Source organism: Rhyacophila brunnea, unplaced genomic scaffold, assembly GCF_057557595.1.
Source record: "Rhyacophila brunnea isolate RB1 unplaced genomic scaffold, BYU_Rbru_1.0 scaffold_3, whole genome shotgun sequence".
NCBI lineage: Eukaryota > Metazoa > Arthropoda > Insecta > Trichoptera > Rhyacophilidae > Rhyacophila > Rhyacophila brunnea.
The window spans coordinates 953902-977103 of NW_028232965.1; the positions used below are offsets into that span (position 1 = coordinate 953902).

The 23202-nt window shown below is 33.7% G+C and overlaps 1 protein-coding gene across 2 annotated transcripts in view; it reads left to right on the forward strand.

Moving 5' to 3' along the window:
- The window catches only part of LOC147067724 (very long chain fatty acid elongase 7-like), a 198936-nt gene that overhangs the window by 137698 nt on the left and 38036 nt on the right, over nucleotides 1-23202 (forward strand). For both annotated transcript variants that reach the window (XM_085952867.1, XM_085952869.1), the window contains exon 3: nucleotides 10414-10604. In XM_085952867.1, the coding sequence (XP_085808993.1) occupies nucleotides 10414-10604 (191 nt within the window). The remainder of the gene's footprint in view (nucleotides 1-10413; nucleotides 10605-23202) is intronic.

Below are 23202 nucleotides of genomic sequence, written 5' to 3' on the forward strand. Positions count from 1 at the left end.
TGGATCGCCAAAAATATCTACATCTCTAGGGAGTGCATTGACCAGCCGCATAGCCCTCGCTATTGGTGCCTGGTGAGCCTGACATGAGGAAACAGCATTCACCCAAAATAGGGCATGGCTGCGACCACGCATGTAATTGACGGGTGCGTAAAAATTTAAATTTTCTAGAATATCGGGATTGAAAACGATACCACGTGAGATCAGGGTAAATGCTTTAAGAGCAGAAGTGACCTACGAGCTTCAAGAGAATGAAAGGCGAGCATGCCTTGAAGAAAGTTAGTCGAAAAGACTCGTTTGAGAAGGTGTCAAAAGGAAAATAATTATAAAATTTAAAATAAATATGACGAAGAATTTTTTTCTGAACACCCTCTAAAAAAAGCTTATAGGAAACCTCATAAGGACTCCAGATAATGGAGCCATACTCAAGAATACTCTGTACTAACGACACATAGAGTGTACGTAAAACAGTTGGATTCTTGAATGACTTGACTTGTCTCATGACGAATCCTAGAAGCTTGCTCGCACGCAATGCCGTAGAAGTGATGTGCGATATTGTGCTCCAAGGTTTCCAAATATTTTTTACCCTTCGTCGTGAATAAGCATACTTTATAATAAGTCGAAATTAAAAAAAAAAAGACTTCACGGTATGCAAACTTCCGGCACGCTATGACCGGCTTATGTGCCGGGGTACACTGGTTGAGAATCACTGATAGCTAGTAGTCCAGGTGCTGTGATCGAATCCATTTACACAATTAAAGAAACGCACTTGTGTGATTTGTCTCCTTGAGACGATAGTATATACGAAAAACCATGGCGCCAGGCTGGGAATTTGTCGTGGCTTCCACTCCTCACCTCCGTAACTTAGTACTTGATGGGCACCGGGCGCCTACCTAGGGTTCGTCTACATAATATGACGGATAGTGTTTCTTTTATGGTTCGTTTAACTCAGACCATTATATACATGTAAAGTTATGTTCCCATGCCAGGATAGCCTGCATATGAAGTGGGAGTAACAAATTTTAAAACATCCTTCGGACATTTTAATTATTTTCACTCCGGTAGTCGTCGTTATGTTTGTTTGTCTGCTCTACGCTTTATACTCTGTCTATGTTTTTTAGTGAATTTATGATACATTCAAAACTATCATTTTTCAGTAGAAGTTTGAACCTTTAATATCTCCATGTAAAAGCCAATAAATCAAACTGCAATATTATATATATATAATATAATATTTGGCGACGTCATCACAATGATAAACTTTTTCTCTGATGAGCCTGACGTCGTCAGATGTATCAACATCCAATGAATATGATGGGCTGGCCACGTGACATGTAAAGTGTTCGGGCAGAGTGGTGGAGTTTGCTTGATACGAATGTTCGTTTCGGGCTGTAGTGCCAGAGAAGAAGAGGAAACAACAAATAATCTATACTATCATTATTAGATATTATATAGATCCACTAGATCAGGGGTCGGCAAACTCTTGAACCAAAAGAGCCAAATGTGAGTGGCACAACGATTAAAAAAATTTCGAGAGCCATACGTATATTTTTATAAATATGATTTATTTAAATGAATTAATTACATTTTATATTTATTTATTTATTTATTAAGTTAAGAAGATTTCCTGAATAAAACTAACGTAAATACTTAATACTATATGTTTTTATTGTTGACATTATAAATATAATTTTTACAGAATATGAATTACATACAATTTTTACGCATTCCTTAAAACTAATGTGAACAATGGCCTTCCTTGGATTTCTTTGGAGAGTGTGTATGTTTGGTATGTAACTTGTAGTTTTAATTTCATTCGCGACTCCAAAAAATTTCTCATCGGTTATTTGGCTTCTCTAAATGCTATTTATATTGTTCATGTTTGAAAATGATTGTTCACATACATACTAATATGTAGAGTCGAATATGAGTTCGGAAAGCTATTCCATAATATGTATTAAAAATCGTAGTATCTACTTTATGTAGATCTTTTAGAGCGCTCCACTTGTGCCATCACAGAGGAAAAATTAGGTTCGTGATAATGTCATTATATAATATAATAAGTGTACAAAACAAAGAATAACAATTGTGAATTTGGCAAAGAGCCGCACGCCAATACCCAAAGAGCCACATGCGGCTCGCGAGCCGCGGTTTGCCGACCCCTGCACTAGATGAACGAGTTCATAAAAATAAAACTGACCTAGTTTTTTTTTGTAGATCTTTTTTTGTACATATGTACCATATCGTTAACTTCTTAAATTAATGACATGTCATATTGGCTACTTCTTATTAAATACCTACACAAATTTAAATTTAAATAAGCAGGTATTCATTATACAGAATTTACTAGTAACATGTTAATTTATCATGTTTCAGTAAGTGTGTCACCTACATCGTACATTGATTATATTGTTAAGACTCAGCTGAACAGGAACAAGGTCATTCATAGTTTAGTCAGAAATAAACCTCAGCGTTGAAAGGACGTCATTTTAATTCAGTCTAACCTCAAAAACCTCTAACCATCGGGGATTTATTTTAAGAAACGCAATAATTATTAATTACAATTCTCGGTCGAACGAATATCATTATTATTATTCCCTTCAAACATAACATTTATGCGACGTAACCTGAAACCGGCCGAACGAATACAGGGCTGTCAAAATAATATCAATCTAATTTTACGTTTTAAAGAGTTACAAATTTAAAGTTAAAAATAGCTTACTGTACCGATGGAATAATTACATACTTCCAAGCGTCAAACGGCATACAACATTCATCTAAAATAATTATGAAAAGACTAGCTGATTATGTTATGTTATTTTTGTATTGTTCTTATTTTTTTGCTTATCAAAATATTTCACATATTATCTGATGATGTGTATTTTGGATATATCGTCATATGTATCTGGTCTCATTAAAATTGCTATTAAGTTGATATAACATAGGAAAATCTGTAAATCATTAAAATGTTAATTTCGTTATAGTTTTTAATTAAACCGGTGCAATTACATATTAGATTTAAACACTGTTGTACTGTGTGACTTTTATAATATCAGATAAAACTGTAGGATGTCAGCAAAAGAGTAAACAAAACCCAGCTCATGGGATAACCGAATGGTAGGCAACTGTATATATTATATTTTCCCGCCAAATTGCACACAATTAAAAACAATTTATCATAAAAACAAGTAAGACATCTTCGACAGCCCTGGGTGATTGATTCGATAAAGTCGGCAGTTTTTTTTGTCTTGTTCTCTGCGATCGCTAGCTTTGAATAAAAAAAATCTATGGGTGACCATTTTTTATGAGTATAAATTATTTCTTGCATTGGCTTTTATTAATTAATAATTATTGTACCTACCAACTAAAAGTAAAGTTGCGTTACTTGTTTGTAAAAGTGTCAGACTAAATTAATTAAACTAATCGGGTAAGTAATAAAAAGTCATTAATTGAGTTAGCATTTACTTGGTAGAATTCCATTTTAAAAGAAATGAAAATATAATTAATTATGTTTTCATTTCTTTTAATAAAAAGTCACTTTCTTTTATAATAAACAGACATCACTATATTAATTTTTTTTTAAATATGCATTAGAATTAAACAATATGTACCCATTTTTTTTAAATAGTTATGTAATAGGTCTTACATATTCAAAATAAATACTATTCATTAATAATGTTTTTTGGATAGCACATGAAATAAAAATGAAGGTAGATATGTATTTCAACATCCTTCATATGTTTAGCTCTCGGACAATTTCAGGTTAAAACGTTATTAATATATTATTATTAAGTTTATATCGTGGCTATCCATCATATTGGTTGCAATGTTTTCCACCAAACACCTGATTAACAAATTGAATTTAGTAACATTTACGTATATTAGAAGATATCATTTTTTGGTCACCCCATATTTTATACACTTTGACAGTGTTATGATTTAAATTAAATAAGAGATCATTATTATTACTTTAGACCAAAGCATTGTCGGCGACCTTTGCATATTACCAGTAGAGCAACAATTCCGGACCACATGTAAAAAAATCATATTTTCAATTCTCAAGGGCAATTCTGTAGAGCGTCCCCTTAAGCTTTGCTCACAAATTTAAGTAAAAACAACTCAAAAGTGTTGCTTACCGCAGAATGTGTGAAGTAATGATAGGTACCTACTTACCTCAAGGAGATAATGGCATTTTCCCCAAATACTTCATCTTATGTGTACTGTGCGTGCAAAAATGTCACGTAATCTTGTATCATCGTAAACCTTGAGTTTATTACCTATTTGATGATTAGTTCACGTACTGTTATGAGTCGTAAGGTCATTAATCACATATTATATACAAAAATACAACTCGGAAAAAATGAAGTAGTAGCATAGCAGAATTTTTACGCGACGAAATAGCAGGTCATTTAATGCTTGTCATGTCAATGACCCTTTAATGTAATTTAGAAAAATAATCAGCAGTTAACACTTTAAAGTAGTTTTTTTTTTGTTTCATAATTTCCGTTACTTACTATAGATACGTATATAATGCCAATGTGCGTCAAAATCGACCAGGATCACTTGTATTGCATTATAAAATTAGTATACTCAATTATGATTTTATAATACATATTCTGATAGGTACAAACAAATACTTGTGTGACTTATATTTTTGACGTAGGCCGTAGATCCACCGTAGATAGCGTAGACGTACGCCGTAGGTCCTGGTAAAATATTCATAATTTTTACATTATGATGGATGGATGATTATAAGTAGGGAATCCAATCCCGAGCCAAAATTCTGATCCCGGGATTGCCATTTTTTTCCATTGTTAATATAAAATGTTTATATTTACAAATAACATTGATAAAATCGGTCAAAAATAAATCTAGTATAATTTATACTATTTAAGACATTTATTGTTAATATTGTATACGTTCATTCTTGGAAATACACAAGTTTAATGGAGTAAATAATATTGTACGAGGGTGGGTCAATAAGTCCTTAGAAAAGCCGACAGGTGGCGCGACTAGTACTGTAAGCGGTTTGTTTTCATGCAGCGGCACTACCGATTCAGTATGCTGCGAAGTTTCAATCAGATTGGTCGGGTTGTTGTGTGTTTGTCGTACATTTAAAAAAAAAATTTGCTAGTGGAAAATGGAGAAAATTGAGTTTAGAGCTGTTATTAAACATTTTAATATAAAAGGGTTAACAGCAAAGGAAATAAAAAATGAGTTGGATTTAGTTCACGGCATATCTGCTCCTTCACTTGCAACTATTTATAACTGGTTAAATGAATTTAAACATGGTCGTACATCAACAAAGGATGAACCACGCTCAGGACGTCCTGTAGAGGTGACTACACCAGAAATGATCAATAAAATCCACGATATGGTGTTAAGTGACCGAAGATTAAAGTTGAGTGAGATAATTGAGGTTACAGGGATCTCAAAAGGTAGCGTCATTTCTATTTTACATGACAAATTGGGCATGAAAAATATTTCTGCAAGATGGGTGCCGCGTTTGCTCACAGTCGACAATAAACGCAATAGGGTGGTGGCCTCTAAAGCCCTGTTGTCGCTCATGCAACGCAATCCGGATGAATTTTTTCGTTGCTTTGTGACTGTAGATGAAACATGGATACACCACTATACTCCCGAGACGAAAGAACAGTCAAAGCAGTGGATTGCGAAGGCAAACCATGTCCAAAGAAGGCGAAAACCGTAAAATCAGCTGGTAAGGTTATGGCTACTGTATTTTGGGATGCACGTGAAATTATTTTCGTTGACTATTTGGAAAAAGGAAAAAAAATAACAGGGGATTATTATGCATCTTTATTGGACCAGCTAAAAAACAAAATTGAAGAAAAACGGCCTCATTTAAACAGGAAAAAAATCCTCTTTCATCAGGACAATGCCCGTGTTCACACATGTTTACGATCAATGGCTAAAATTGAAGAATTGAAGTTCGAATTGGTCGACCACCCACCGTATTCGCCAGATTTAGCCCCCAGTGACTTTTTCCTTTTCCCAAACTTAAAAAAATGGCTAAGTGGACAACGTTTTTTTTCAAATGAAGAAGTCATCGATCGGACAAATGCTTATTTTGAGGACCTTCCGAAAACTTATTTTTCTGACGGTTTAAAAAATATTGAGAAACGTCTAACCAAGTGTATTGAGCTCCAAGGAGATTATGTTGAGAAATAAAAAAAAATACAAAAATAAAAACTGTTTTAATGCTTTTTTCTAAGGAATTATTGACCCACCCTCGTAATATAAATAATAATGTGAATTTAATACGAGATTGCTGTTTCTGATAGTAAAGACATAATGAATGGATTAGCGAGATTTAAAATAGTAAAGCAAATAATCATGGCGTACTTATGGCCTTTCCGCATCATAAATCTAATTTTTCGACCATGTCCGATCCTAATAGGATCATATGGGCCTACACAGAGTAGATGTTGTATTAACAGATTTTGTTTTTTTTTTTACGAGAAATGGATGTCAGCTAAGTAGCTACTTGCTCAACCTGCAAAATTTAATTAGTCAGCCAAATATGAAACTGCCGTAAAACGTATGATATCATGGTGGAATTACTTTGTTAAATGTGCGAAGCATTGTTTTTTTCCAATCTTTCTCATTTTTAATAATTCATGTGAAAAAATAAAATGAATCGGCAACCTACACATGGGTATAAATCAAACTTCATTCAAACTCAGTTTATTTCTAATGTAGTTATTTTTTTATTAAAAGTATTTTTTCTGTTTTATTTTCGCTTTTATTTTATTTTCCATAAAAATTGATAAATAAAGTCAACCCCGAAATCCCGGGATTATGTTTATCAATCCCGGGATTCATAGGTATCGAAAATAGCGCGGGATCCCGGGATTGGAATCCCTAATTATAAGCAGTCGTTATTATTTTTCTTCGAACTATAAACGTCCACTGCTGGACAATAGCCTGTACCTACTTACATCCCTGTGTCTTCCGCATCCGAGTAAGTCCGGCGTCTCTTTTGATGTCATCCATCCATCTAGTAGGGGGTCTTCCAATACTTCAATGGCACGTTCATCGCATGCATTTTGATACTTTTGATGTCCGCCGGTCATACCTTTTACTAATGTGGCCAGACTTGCTATGCGATTAGCGATTGCAATACCGACTGAATATATCAATACCGCACCGGTATGTCGGTAAATATTCGTAAAACATATTATAGAAAAAAAAGAAGTACCTATCAATGAATATAACTATTAAAATCAATTTAAAGCACTATTTTATAGTAACCTAAAGTATCTACCTACTTTTATTATGTTGACCTTTATAAATATGTATAAGTGTATCATAATATTTCAGTAGTGCTAATTTTTACAAATACCTAAATATAGTCCTGTGGGTCTATTCTATGCTTATCGACCGCTAAAGTGATAAAGTGAAAAATATTATCAAACTTAGGGTAGGTTTGTATCAAAATATTAGCACTTATTGTAACAATTACACGAAGCCGGTTTTTATTGTTGCAATAAGTGCTATATTTTAACAGCACCTATCTTGCTGCTGTTAAAATATCGCACTTATTGCAACAATAAAAACCGGCTTCGTGTAATTGTTACAATAAGTGCTAATATTTTGATACAAACCTACCCTAAGTTTGATACTATTTATCAATTTAGTGTTCGATAAGTATAGAATAGACCCACTGGTAAAGGAAAATCTCTCAAATTGAACGCTTGTTGGATCAATAGTTATAGAATAATTGGAAATATTTGCCACAAATGTTTTCTTTTTCGAAATATGTAAATTCATTCCGACAATTATATAAGTATATTTGAGGGATTTTGTTTTTTAATATTATTTAACTTTTGTTGGTTTCAGTCAATATATTTGCATTTTGCCACCATAAAACTTATACACTAAATTTAATACACAATATAGTAGTAAGTAATGTAAGTAAGGGAAATTGCAATTTATTTACATAATAATGCAAAATCTTCATTTTATACTTAATATAAAATACAAGAAATTATCGTTCTTTATATATTATATATTATTTTTTGTAAATCATGATATTTCCGTATAAGGAAAATATTTTTTAAGAATATGTAATTCGCGTTGGCTGATAATTACTAGGTTTTTCTGATGATTTCTGATTTTAACCTTGAATTAATGTTACACCGTCCGGTTTTTTTTATCAAGTTGTATAATCACGTAATGTCATTATTAGGCGATTTTAAAATTCGATTAGTCAATTATATTTATAATATTAAACCACAGTTATAATATATCGTAGTAGATTTTTGGGTTTCCACCGTGTGTCGTTCTTTCCTCGACGTTTCGGGCTCTATCACCTAATCATCTTATCATCTCTTGATAATGGCCTCTGCAACGAGCCCCAAACGTCGAGAAAAGACACACGGTGGAAACCCAAAAATCTACTACGATAAAAAACAACCGTGAAAGCCTCAAAACATTACACAGTTATATAGTTTTGTACCCCCATATTAAACTTTTCAGTTCCTGGCAGACCATCCTAAATTTGCTGCCAAAATATAGGTGGTTGGGGAAATTAGTATGTACCTATACAAAATATTATGTGCATTCCCTGTACGACGCTAATCATACTTTGGGATGGCCTTAGATTTAACGTTATAGGTTGGCACCGTTTGTAGTATTCTGCCGCCATACATGATAATATAATGGGAATGTGGATTTGATTGCAACTAACGAAATTTTGGGGAATTACATTTTTATAGTCACGTGAGGAATGTAAATTAAAATCTTTGTAAAACTTTGGTATATAACATCTCCTTTCTAAACATCACCTGTATCAAGGCTTGTGCGTGTATCATATTTAGCACTATTAAACATGGTAGGACTATAAATATTTATTAGAAACATGCTTTGGCAGTGTATTTTAGGTACAACGTTTTTATTAGGTCGTATTCCTATTTGTCCGGTGGTTGTTTATCCAGTACAAATCTTGCAATCGATTTTTAACTAACTTCCCGACTAGCTAGACATTTTAAACTTTTAGAATATATCAGAACACGATCCCAATGCATTTTTTTTAAATACTTTTAGACATCTTTAAGTAGAATTGAATTCATTTCAGTCAATTCTGTTTTGTATGAAAAGTTATTTCGGAAGAAATCCGTAATCCAATCCACTATTATTGATTGGTCTGGGGTCCTAGCAACTAAATTATTAATATTTAAGTGCGTTACTATGGAAATCAATATGAAATGTCAATATGACATTTCAGTATTATTTCTATCAAGTACACATTTTTTTGATCATTTAAGCGAGGCTAGTCAAGTCAAGTTTATATGATTCAACAGAAAATTTAAAAACGACGTATATAAAAAGTTCTTTTTATCTTGTAATTATTTATATCCAGTCACATTCTTCCATTCACCGTCGGCACTACATCTCAATGTGGGTATTGTCCATCTCCAGATAACGTATCCACTCCTCCCGATCTGCTGCAATATCCTTCCATTGCCTTAGCTTCAGAAGTGCTTTATATTTTACTTCAAGAGCCTTTTTTCAGTTTTTTGAGCCCACCGATTGTCGTCAATATGGGCCTGATGAAAGATTTATAGAGCTTTATTTTAGTCTTCTTTGACAGGAGTTTTGAGCTGAAGCGCATTTGTCAATCGTAATAGGATTTGTTTACTACTGTACATATTCCTTCCTTCCTAATGTCGTTTTGAGAATTGATATGTGATCCCAGATATCGCTATTTGAAAGCAACAGTGTGAAAAGTAAAAAATACTATATTCCAGATAATTAAACATTAATATTTGTCTCATACAAATCAAATAGTTAAGTACCTATATCTTTCTTTTTTCCTGGAGTTTATAATATATGATAATAGTAAGATTCTTTTGTATAACATTATTAACAATGGGTTATCTCAGATATCTCACTGTTGTTTTGAAGTTACAGGACAATTTTTAATAAATGCAGCATTGGCATTTCTCTTTTACTCTTTTTTAAATCTCTGTGATTCGGTATGTAGGTATTTATAGCTTTCAGCAATCGTTTGGCATACTTACCTTTATCAACATCGACTTTTATTATTTTATCTCACCGTTGCTTTCATGTAGCGTTGTATGAATTCGTCAACCATTCCAAATCGCAGCACAGTCACAGAGATGGTAATTGAAATCCCAGATAGTTTCTCTAGTTACTGTAGCTTAATAGTGCACCCTTTTATAATGGTCGCGAGACCTAGGCGCAGGATGCAGTCACTGTTATTATTATTAAGTTATTCACAAGAATTAAAATAATATAGTGTTGTTTTATTATTCGAATGTACTGGGTATGTTTACTCAGTGTGGACAATATTCTATTAGACAGTGTGTACAATTTCCTTAGCCACAATACTAATCTATAGCATATATCTTAATTCCGACTTTTTTTTTATAGATCCTCGCGTTAACGGATGGCTGATGATGTCCTCGCCCCTGCCGACGATGGCGCTGTGCGGCTTCTACGCCTACTTCTCCAGGAGTTTAGGACCTAAATTAATGGCTAACAGAAAACCCTTCAACTTAAGGGAGGTGCTCATAGTCTATAACTTACTTCAGACGGTCTTCAGCGCGTGGATCTTTTACGAGGTAAGAATAAAATTATATGTCATATAAATGTACCTACTTATCTATTATTATTATTCGAGTTACGCCGACGGTAATTTACATAGTGACCCGTTTCAAAATTCGTAGGTAATTGGTTCTACTTTCCATTGTTATGTGTATCGATCAGAGCATGGACACAATTGGTTGAGCGAATGGCCGACAGTCATTCTTCGTAAAATAAATTTTCAATTTATTTATTTATTTATTTTTTTAACATATTATGGACATTACAAATTATAAGTTTAAGACGTTCACAACATGACATTTAGAAAGGAAGAAATATAAAACAGTTTTTCATAAAAAAGAGATAGATCAGTATAGAGATAGATAATATGTTATTAAACAGTAGAAATGTGTAAATACAAAAAATATAAATTAGATAGGTACAAGGAAGTACACCGGATGAGTTAAGCAGACCCTATTTTAAGAATTTATAAAACAACGTCCACCTATACTCATCCTCACGTAGGTGGAATATATCAACACCCGAATCAATTTCGTTGAACATAGTTATCGCCCTCCCAATTGGCATTACCAGTGGCAGGTTGGTTCTGCACCTTGGGAGAATAAACAACTGATGCTCTCTATTTCTAAGATAGTTATCAGGGACACACAGGTCAACACTGCCCAGAATGACAGAGTTCTCATTTATAACTCGTATAAGTCCAAAAAAATACGTAGCTGAATCAAGATTTCTTATAAATTGCAGACTGCAGTATGTAATGCAGTATGTAGATATTAATATTGGCTCCAGTGTGTGGACAATATTCTCGCCGTTGCAGTGGAAATAGTAATTTACCATATTATTGTGTCAACATGACTAGACACTGACGTATTTTAAATACAAGTTTTTAGTAATTGCTACTTACCTACACTTCAATATTCAACCGGTGACTTGAATTAGTACAGTGGTGATTTTACTTTTGCGACGATTGCAAACGAATTGAATGCGACATTCAAATGGTAGTGATTTTACTTTTGTATGGGATCATCGCACTCGATTCTACATTTTGTGGAATAAACTATGCATTTTGGGTAAAATATTGCAATGCGATAATAGAGTTTACTTATGCGATGATCGCATTCAATCGAATTGAATGTGTATATTCAAATGGCAGATATTTTACTTGTGCGATGATCCCCTATCAGGTACTTGCATTCTAATGCAATGGTTCATTAAATCGTTTTGATTTTTTAACAATTAGTTTTGTATTATTATTGTACATATTTTATTTTAATTTTAATGGTGGAAACAAAAAGGCATTTTCCAAGTCAATAAAAAAATCTTATTTCTTTCTGCCTGTAGTAGGTATAATTTCTAAAAAAAAACCATTCTGTAACGTAATTTTTTTATTAGTATGCATACAACATTTTAGAATACTTTGTTTAGAAGATAAACATAAGAAAGAAATTATACATTTTAGTCATTAAAATCTTTGGAAGATTTTACGAAAATAGAAATGCGGTTTTGGTTTCCATAGCCTTGAAATGCAGTGCGATCATCGCATAAGGATAAGCGGAAATTCCAATGTGATCAAAGTAAAATCACCATGTAAGACGATTTTGTTTCTTGTTATCTTGGATGCAAATCACGATGTATGTATTAATGCATATTGCATGGTTAGTATATTAGTTTAAGATTCTAAGCCAAAAATAGATGGACATTTTTATCTGAACATAATAAATGTTCGGAAAGAAATGTTTGTAAAAAGCTATGATACAACTATCGAACAATTTGTATGCGATGTTCAATTGTTCACCGAACAGATGTACATATATTGGTCGGCAATTGCATATATCCAAAAGTCACCTTTGCGACTTTAATAACAGTTGTATTTGCCGGTTGTTTATTTACCATTTACGAATTTAATAAACTATAGTATAGCTTGAACCGAACCGCCGCCTAAGTTACAATGCTAATAATTGTTACCGCATTGCGATGTGTTTACTGAAGATTAACTATTCCATGTGCACAGGGGAAGTAGACGAAAAACTCGTCTGCAATTTAATGATGACATTAATGCAATTAGTTTATTCAAAACCGAACTAATGATGTCAGATGTGAAACCAGTAAATGGGAAATTTTTCAAATGTTATGCAACTGAGTAGGAATGATATTTTTTTCCCAAATACGAACGAATTTATGTATTTCACTTCGACGGACCGCGGGATTCCTCAAGTACGCTGGCCATTCGATATCATTACTGTCTCGTATCAAACTGGTTTGTCTCATTCACCGGCCGAGACCTTATGGAAATCATGGTTAACATTATCATGTTACATAATACATACAACCGAACCAGTAATAGATATACACACATACGTACTTGAGTGATCACTGATCAGTTTGGATGGTAATGTTTCACACTAGCAATTATCATAAATATCAACATGTAAGTAAGTACTCAGTCTTATGAAAGTGTGCCACCACGCCGAGATTGAACGAATGACTAACAACCTTTCCTAGAAAATTGGTATTTAATTATGGAGACGTCAATCCTGTGTCTGAGTGTTTTCCTCTTCGAATCATATATTTTATCGGTGGTCTTCCAAATTTTCATTTGAGATTCAGATCTTTATCGTCACAGTTTTTAGGTGTTAACGAAAGCTGTGCGCAATCATAATACTTTTCCGGTTTCTAAAACGTTTACCGAAATCATTTCGACTGTAGAAAGGAAAAAGGATGTAATCCACACAAATCAAATTTTACAGGAGGCACCAAAACGATTTTGTTATGAGAAATGAAAATATAAATAATATTAAATTCTACAGGTTTTTTAAAAAAGGTTTTGTCTATAGCTATTTCGGTTGTAACACCATTATCAAGAATAGTCTTGAATAGTTTTTTAAAAAAACCTGTAGAATTTAATATTATTTATATTTTCATTTCTTGTAAAATGGAATTCTACCAAGTAAATACTAACTCAATTAATGATTTTTTTATGGTTTTCAGTCAAAGTTAAAATACAAAATATACATAACCGTGAAGTGCATAATAATTAATGATTTGGTTTTTATATTCGTAATCTGATATTAATTATCGAGCTAATTAAATAAAAACAAACAAAAATGACGGTTAAGTTGTTTTTTCACTTCAATTCCTTCTTTTTTTTTTAAATTGCCATCTAAATTGAGATATTAAATCAGCATTCACACTTACATCATTTGGACACAAGTGTATTTAGTCGTGTACAACATTATTATCCAATAAAACCCATTTTGAAAAAAAATAGGGGTATGTCCTTTTTCCTTTCTACAGTCGATTTGCTTATCACCAGGATTACACGTGTCACAGTTTAGGAAACACTGCTATCTGTTAATAATATATCAATTATTATGATCATCCCCATTCCCCGTGTAGTGTAGGTGTAGACTGTATCACAGTAGACATAACATTATTTTATAATGTTAAGTTATACGCTTTTTTTTTTGAAGCGCATCGAGCCGCTCCTAATTTAATGTAAATATGTCTAAATAAATAAAGTTATTTTAAAGAAAACAAAATTTGAATTGGTACTTGTAAATGGATAACGCTTCTAACTAAGGCCATAACATATCTTAGTACAAATATATTTGAATTCGGCTGGTAGTTTGCCGAGGCCGCCGACGTAGCAGCTTTGCGGGTGTTGGGTTTAAAGTGGTACAATGAGAATTTAGTGTAATTGAACGAGCTCTAGCCGTTTATGTTATCGATCTCGGCAAATATAAATAATAATGGTTCGCCGAATGAGTTCACCTGTGCCACATTCAAACCGGAATGATCGGAAGCGAACATATTTTCATTCTCTCGCCAAAGAAACCGGCCGCTATAATTCAAAACTAGTGTATCACCTGCAAAGCATTTCAATCGTTCAACCCGATTTCGATCAAATAATCATGTGTCGGTGTACATACAGTCAATTTATTTTACTCACTGAATTTAGTATCATCTGTGGGCTACGCGTGAAAAAGAAATTCGGATCTTTGGCGTTGTTTTATTTATATACGTCATTGTTCAATTCTTCATCTAACAATCATGTAATCATAACTGTTGATAGTTTACATTTCGTACATATAAATAAAACTCTGCCTCGTCATCACTGATTTTGATCATTCTGGAATTGGTAACAACTACCAAATTGAATTAGCTTTCTCCAACGTTCCCTATCCTCGCTAGCGTTGTGGTGGCGTGGTAGCGTTCTTCACGTGGTCATTCACTTTACTCCGTTGGTGTTCGCATTCTGCTCCTTATACCATGAAAACTGCCCAAAATAATTATCTTTTGAGGCTTTCTGGACTACGGCGTGTATGAAAAATTGCACAACACGACGCAGGCAAAGAGGAGAGTCTTTCGCTAATGCGAAGCAGCTCGTACGGTATCGAACCATTGGTTCTGTATTATGTACTGGATTATGTCGATAGTCGTTCCCAGCATCACGTCGAAAATTCTCTTTTCTTTTTAATGTCCAAGATTCCACCACACCCATGAATATAACTATTAACAGCAATAACAATACCAAGATCTTAATATCACCCCATTTCTCGAAATTACCGTACCGGCGTGTACATACTTGATATAGCTACGTATTTTTTTCGACTTACACGAGGTATAAATGAGAACTCTGCCATTCTGTGCAGTGTTGACCTGTGTGTCCCTGAATCTATCTTAGAAATAGAGAGCATCAGTTGTTTATTCTCCTAAGGTGCAGAACCAACCTGCCACTGGTAATGCCAATTGGAGGGCGATAACTATGTTCAACCAAATTGGTTCGGTTGTTGATATATTACACCTACGTGAGGATGAGTATAGATGGACGTTGTTTTATAAATTCTTAAAATAGGGTCTGCTTAACTCATCCGGTGTACTTCCTTGTAGGTACCTATCTAATTTATATTTTTGTATTGTTTAATAACTTAATACTGATCTATCTCTTTTTATGTAATACTGTTTTAATAATATTTCTTTGTTTCTAAATGTCATGTTATGAACGTCTTAAATTAATAATTTGTAATGTTCACTATATGTAAAAAAAAAAAAAAAGTTTACTACGTGAACGAAATACCTTTTTTGCGGTAAATACCAGGCGTCTCATAAGAAATCGATGTGCTGATAGATAGACAGGGTTATTGAAAAACTATTACCTAATCACTGTAATAATGGATACAAGTTATAATCACCATGACGTTTGACTATTTAATTTCACCATAAATATCGTTTTGTAATGCTAACTTGAGTGTTTTCTTTATATATTTGAATTATTATTCTAATTTACAGCCAAGTTAAACATCTGTTTTTTATTTATTTTTTATCAATTCACGAATAATGCTGCAACCATAAAGTAAATAAAGAAATGGATAAAAATATATTGGAATTGATTGAAATATACCCTCCTGTGGTCAGATTCTCGCGTTTTTCCGTGAATCATGCCATGTGGTTAATTATGTTGCCTTCAGCCTTCGCCAATCCACTACTCGATGTAGTATTTTTATGCCCGACCGTGAATATACTTTTTTTTTGTATCTATCATTAATTTGACGTATTGTTCCTTGAGTTACTTAAAAACCTGGTCACCTTAAAGTGGTATGGCTTTAAAGTAAAACTAATATGCAAAATAGCAACGTTTATTAAGTTATATTTACATTTTATTATTTTTAGCCGGATTGGTGAAGACCAGATGCTCTGGTCAATGAAGGAGCCTAGGGCTCTCACTGGCCTTAACTATTAAGTTTTTATTGAAGTGTCATGATTTTTTAGGACAAGGTTACGATCGACTCATTTTTTTATTGAAAATAATACATTGTCTTGTGATGAATTATTTTATCGTACTTGGACAAATTTTAAATCATGTATCAATAACGCCCGTAATCGACGAATGGTAAAATATCCGCTTTTAAAGTCATGGGTCTCAGGTTCGAATCCCGGGTCTGGCAAATTAACATATTGTTTTCAATCTGCGTGTTTGGAGCCAGTGTGGACATTACCAAGTGGCCAACATCCATTTCTTGTAAAAAAGCGGCCAATATCCACACCGGTTTATAGAAAATTAAAAAGATAATAGAGAGTTGAAGCTTTCGATTTGTGGCTGTATAGACGCATCCTCAAAATTCCTTGGACTGACCGGGTAACAAATGTTGAAGTTCTCAATCGAATGGAGAAGGACCGAGAAGTTCTGCGTAGTATCAAAACCAGGAAACTACAGTACCTCGGCCACATTATTAGAGGATACAAGTACAGCATTCCCCAACTTGCCATTCAAGGAAAGATCAATGGTAATTGTAACAGAGGACGTCGCCGCATTTCTTGGGTTAAGAACCTCCGTGATTGGTAAGAGTGTAGCTCCACTGAACTGTTCCGGGTAGCAGGTGACAAAGCTAAGATCGCCTTGATGGTGGCCGACCTACGTTAGAGGATGGTACAATAAGAAGAAAATAATTGGGACGCTGAGGCAATGAGTATAAATAAAAAAAACGTTGTATGCAGTTTTCATATCACCACATACCTATTTGTGTATGGAACAGGTTTCAAACATGTAACTCATCTGTATGAAAGATAAGAATCTTATTCCGAACATGTTATTGTATAAAATGTTATTAAGTATTTTCATAGTAGCGTATCTAATTTGAACGTTTTATCCGACTTGTCATCCTTCAAGTACTAAAATGCGTTATTCCGGTTACTCATTAGCGAGCCGTAATTGTAACCGTTCCAGTGGGTCTATTCTATACTTATCGACCGCTAAAGTGATAAATATTATCAAACTTAGGGTAGGTTTGTAACACAGTATTAGCGCTTATTGTAACAATCACAATAAGATGGTTGTAATTGTTGCAATAAGTGCTATATTTTAACAGCACCTCTCTTGCTGCTGTTAAAATATAGCACTTATGGCAACCAACCAGCTTATTGTAATATTGTTACAATAAGTGCTAATACTTTGATACAAACCTACCCTTAGTTCGATAAAATTTATTACTTTATCACTTTAGCGGTCGATAAGACGTATAGAATAGACCCACAGATACTGTAACTAACTAATTATTTAGTGTCTGGTTACTTTTATTTATGTCATTTATACACATCGTCTCAACGTCTCAATTATATTATTATCTTTTTAATTTTCTATATACACATCGTCTCAACGTCTCAATTATATTATTATCTTTTTATTTTCTATAAACCGATGTATATATTGGGCGCTTGCTTAATGTCCATACAATGGGTCCAAACCCGCAGATTTGAAAACGATATGTTAATATGAGACCCACGACTCCATAAGCGGATAGTTTACCATTCTTCGATCACGGACGCTATTGAGTTACACTATTACATTATTTAATATTTGTCCACGTACGAGAAAACAATGTATTATTTTTAATAATAATATAATTGCACGCGGCTTTAGAATAGTAATAATGGTTAATTTAAAAACAAAATCTCAGAAAACAGAACGCTGACATGCAGTGGCGCACCCAGGGGGGGGGGGGGGGGCAAGGGGCTCTGGCCTGAACTAAAACTAAAACACTATTTGAAGCCCGTTAATGTAGTGTTTCACACTACCTTTAATCTCAGTGGTAAGTAGGGGGCCCGCCAAATATTGTAGCCTGAGGGCCCGTTTCAGGATGTGGTGACCATGGTGTAGGTACACCGAGTGCAATAGACAAAAGACCGATAAACGAGAAATTAGGCTGTGAAGAAGAAAAAGATCCTATGGACTAATTCACATTCTCCTCCTTGGGCCCCCCCAATATTAAATCCTGGGTGCGCCACTGCTGACAGGTGACTTGATAATGTAGACTTTAAAATAAAATTGTGGACCTATTTAACTTTGGAGTCGATTAATTCAATTCTGTTAATGGTAGACGTCTTGTATTCCTTCAATCTTCAACTCCTCGGTTACCAATAAAAGAATAATTGATATTGCGATATTGAATGATTATTTTCAATATTGTCGTTTATTTTTGCGGTTATTTAAATTACAAACCGATAGAAAAAAAACTTACACGTACGTCTTATTATGTGTAAGTTAAATAAAATATAAATATTACTGCCCCGGCCAATAATGTATAATGCATAGTAAACAACGTATTTTTTTTAATGCAGACGAGATATAATTTATGGCAAACCACAATGGCATGTATCTGGTAATAACACTGTCAATTATTGCAATTTTACGGAACAAAAAGTTAATGCTTTCTGAACTTGAACTCAAATTACTTATATCTATAGTCTATATTATACTCTATCTATACGACGCAAAAGACGACGAGACCCTTCTTATAACACAAATTTAACGACGGTGGTACAACACTGAAAACATGGTTTTTAATACTTATTATTTATTAGTATTGTTATGTATAAAATTCTGTAACTGTGATTTACGATGTCACAATTACAAAATAAAGAATCTTAAATGAAATAATGAAAGCAAACATGAGCATGAGACATAACACCGGGCCGTGAAGTTACCCGATCTTTCCCAAGCCGAGCTCCGCTACTCCTTCAGAAATCTCGCAACCAGTGGCGAAGGGTGGAGGTAGGCTGTTAAGATCCGCCATAAATATTGCATACTATACTTTATCAGTCAAACGTATATGTTTTTTTTAAGCTAAGACTACAATGGATAGATGGTATTGGTTAGTTTTTAAAAACCAATTAAACCCTGCCTAAACCAAACCATAATAGTTTTGGTATATTTTGGGCGATACGACAAAATTGTGCACACTTTTTCATTCATACCTATTTGTTTTCCTTGTATTAAGAATACATATTACACATATTGTTGGTTCATTTTTTTAATTCATTAAGGCCTGCCTAAACCAAACAATAATCGATAAAAAATATTACTCTATCCATAAAATATTCAAAGTTATGTATAATTTAATTGCATAATTTTAGATACTTTATAGATATACGAGTATTTTTTCACTATTATCTATTATGGCTTGGCTTTCGCAGGGTTTAATTGTATTTCAAAAACTAACTAACACCCTCTGTAAATTATAGTCTTATTTCAATGAAAACAAATACGGATGACTGACAAAGTTTAGTGTGCACTATTTATGGCGGATCTTAACAGCTTACCTCCACCCTTCGCCACTGCTCGCAACTGATAACTGGAATTTGGATTAAAAAGGGATTCGCACGGCTGAAAGCTCGTGGAATCCAGGGTTACGAATAACATAATAAATTTCTGGGCGCCACCCGATATTACGACCGTGAAAGATAATTTTAAACAGTGCGGAATATGGGAAGAAATAAAATAAAAGAGCGATTTATACTCGACAGAAACTATATTCTCACAAAGACAAGAATTTAAAATACATTAAATGGATATTGGGCAGCTTGATACTGAAATTTGAAATATCTAACTTTAAATACAAGTGGCTAAGTTTGAAAAGCAATAAAGCAAGGATGGTGGATAAATTAAATAGTCTTAAAATATCCAATTGGAACGATCAGAGACTCTTGACATGACGGCTTCATCGCGCTCCGTTAGGTGACGTCCATGATTACTATTGGGTAGACCCAACCGGAGCACGACTGTTCTGGGCGGCAGACAAAATCTAAAAGCCCTGTTTCTTCTGTCACACCACGCGACCTGAACTTGTCTCCGGAAATTCCAACAGCGAAATCTGTTTATTCGCCGAACGCTCTTCCAACTTAACCATCGATAATAATAAATTAGAGTTGCCAGCGGGTTATGTTTAAAAATGAACATAACAGTATGTACCTACATAGGTATTTATTGGTAATTAGCGTATTCAAATGTAAACAATCATATTGCTCTTACGTTATTCGTGGTTTTATTATAAGGAGGTACGAAATATTTATGATTTATCTATCGACGTTATTGCGACACTAAAGCGCGAAATATATTATGGTACATGCCGCCTACTATTACGTGACGTTACAGTAATCTGCCGCTACGGGAAAAAAGTGTGTAATGTCGTTTTTATTGGTTTTTAAAATGTTATCAGACTGGTGATCCCATCCCGTTTTGAACATTTAAACTTTAAACGAACATTGTCAGTTGGCAAAATCTGCCGAAATCACCAAAACAACAATGAGGTCACCTCACTCTGAACCGCACTGCATCGACACCTGTATGACGTTTTGAACGTTTTTATCATATTCTACATGTTTACACATTTTCGAATCATGTCAAAATCACGTATTTTTTTTTAGTGGTTGGCACTATGTATTTTCTAGAAGAATATTGTCTATTATCTATTGTCTGCAGGTTAGGTTCTGTTAAAAATATTATCTATGGATTGTCGCAAGTAATTTTAACGTACGCACACGTAGAAACTGTTAAAATTAATTGAAATTAGTATGAATAATTAATAATAATCCAAAATACTAATACTTACATTAGAGTTGGCATTATCTTTAATTGAATTAAGAGAGGTGGTAATCGTTCAAAATATTCTGCAAAATGACAAAATCGTAGACTAAATTTGTCGCCGTGACAGCGTGACGGTGCAGTGACATTCATCTCAATTTGATCACAGCTTAACTCTCTTCTTTCGGTTTTCCTTCAATGCAAGCACACAGCGCACTGTCGCTGTCTTTCAGTTACAATCTAAATAAGTATATCAGATATCCAGCGCTGGATTAACCTATGGGCAAAATAAGCCCGTGCTTAGTGCATCACGAAAAAAGGACACCACAGAAATGTAAAATTTATATTTTATTTGTATTGTATTACATTTAATTTTGCTAAAACCAAATACAAAAAAAGGAATCGAAACTTCCAAAATCTTTGTCGTGTACCTACTCAAGATAACAAGGTAAATTATATGACATATAATTATGGAGCATTTGCAATAGTGATAATAATAAATATGTATTGTGAAAGAAACGGTGGCGTTGGCTTCATCCCTTAATATTATAAATATATATTATAATATATAAATATATATCCCTTATAAAAAGTCATTACGATACAATCCTGCCATCCAATATAAATCAATAAATGATGTAAACAAAAATAAACGTTTTTTATCCGACCTTTAAATCCGACCCTGCTTATATCATATCTTTGCTAATTTTAATTCACTCTTATTAGAAAACTTCCTATTATTTTTTGTTTCGTTTGATCCACTGTTAGAGGAAGTGGCCAAATTCTTCCCTCATTTGGAATTGAATAAAAATGAAACCACCAAAAATGCTATACCACATCTTTGGCCACCATCTAAAGCCGTATTTAGACCAAGCGAGCGAGTGTTTGTTCTTCCCCCACTCCAGCAAAATTCTTATGCTCGCTCAACAAAAAGCGTTTACCTCAAGAGAATTTCGCTGGAGTGGGGGAAGAACAGACATTCGCTCGCTTGGTCTAAATGCGGCTTTAGAAAATTCTGTTACCAACGTCGAACGCTTATTTTGTACGCTGGATTAACCGTGGGTTTACATCTAATATTGATATATTAGTTAATTTATTCGTTCTCATATTTTTTGTGCAATGAAGCCACATTAAAAACTAATAGTGGTGTTTTATTTTTTTATAACCGTAAAACATATCTAAATAAACAGTTTTTCTTCCTCCTGAATATTTGCTTTTTTTTCAAATGCATCAATATCGAAAAAACTGGCCTCAATTGACGTCTGTTTGATAAGGGCTTTTTTATTGGTGCAACAATTGACTGTTGTGCAAATTCTTTGCTTTAAGTCAATCAAATATTCTAATGGGTTTTAGCTTATTCAAATTCCATCAAGTACCTACTTTCGGTCGATAGTATTAATATTCAATCAAATATATTTAAAGGCAGGAAATTATTTAATTGAACTCCTACGTAAAATACGAAAAATCATTACAGTCTTCAGTTCAATTTTTCCACTATTGGGTCATTTCCATTGATACATTGAATTTTATTCTCGTCAATATTCATCAATTTTAGTATTGTATTTTTGAAGTCATACTTCTTTCGGGGCGTTTGGTAGAGAGTGAAATTGAGACCCGTTATGAAAGTAATTGACAGTATGAATTTACTTGCGAATCAGTCAGCTGTATACAAACGCAAGTTTGATAGTAGAATTGTTCCGTCGAAAAAAAGAGAAATAAGTATATAATTTATTTAGTGATATAAATTGAAGTGTATAGAAATAAACCAGCGGCACTCCAATAAGCGGCCCTCGTTTATTCTAGTTTTTGCGATGCCGAAGACTACCGCGGAAAATTGTGCGCACTATCGATTACGAAAAAAATCTAAAAATGCAGCTCAGCCTCAACCAGGAGTTTCTGTACGAATTCAAAAAGCCATGACAGCAGCAGAACGCATGCGACTTTATAGACTACGAAAGAAAAATATTAAAATGGCTTTGAATGAAAATTCGGCAGATATTTTGCCTAATTCATGAATAAAGCAACGGGCTTGCATTTTTCATGAAATAGGCAAAATTTGGCCGATTTCATGTAATACGCAATTTCACACATTCGGCGTAACATATACATAAGATACATAGTTGTTTTAAAAATAACTGTTCGCTTCTAATCGGATCATATGAGCCTCCACAGCGTTGCGGTTATTTTAACAGACTTTTTTCACGAGGGATAAGTTGTTAGCGATTCGCCCAACCCATTGGGCCGTTGCGATGAATCAA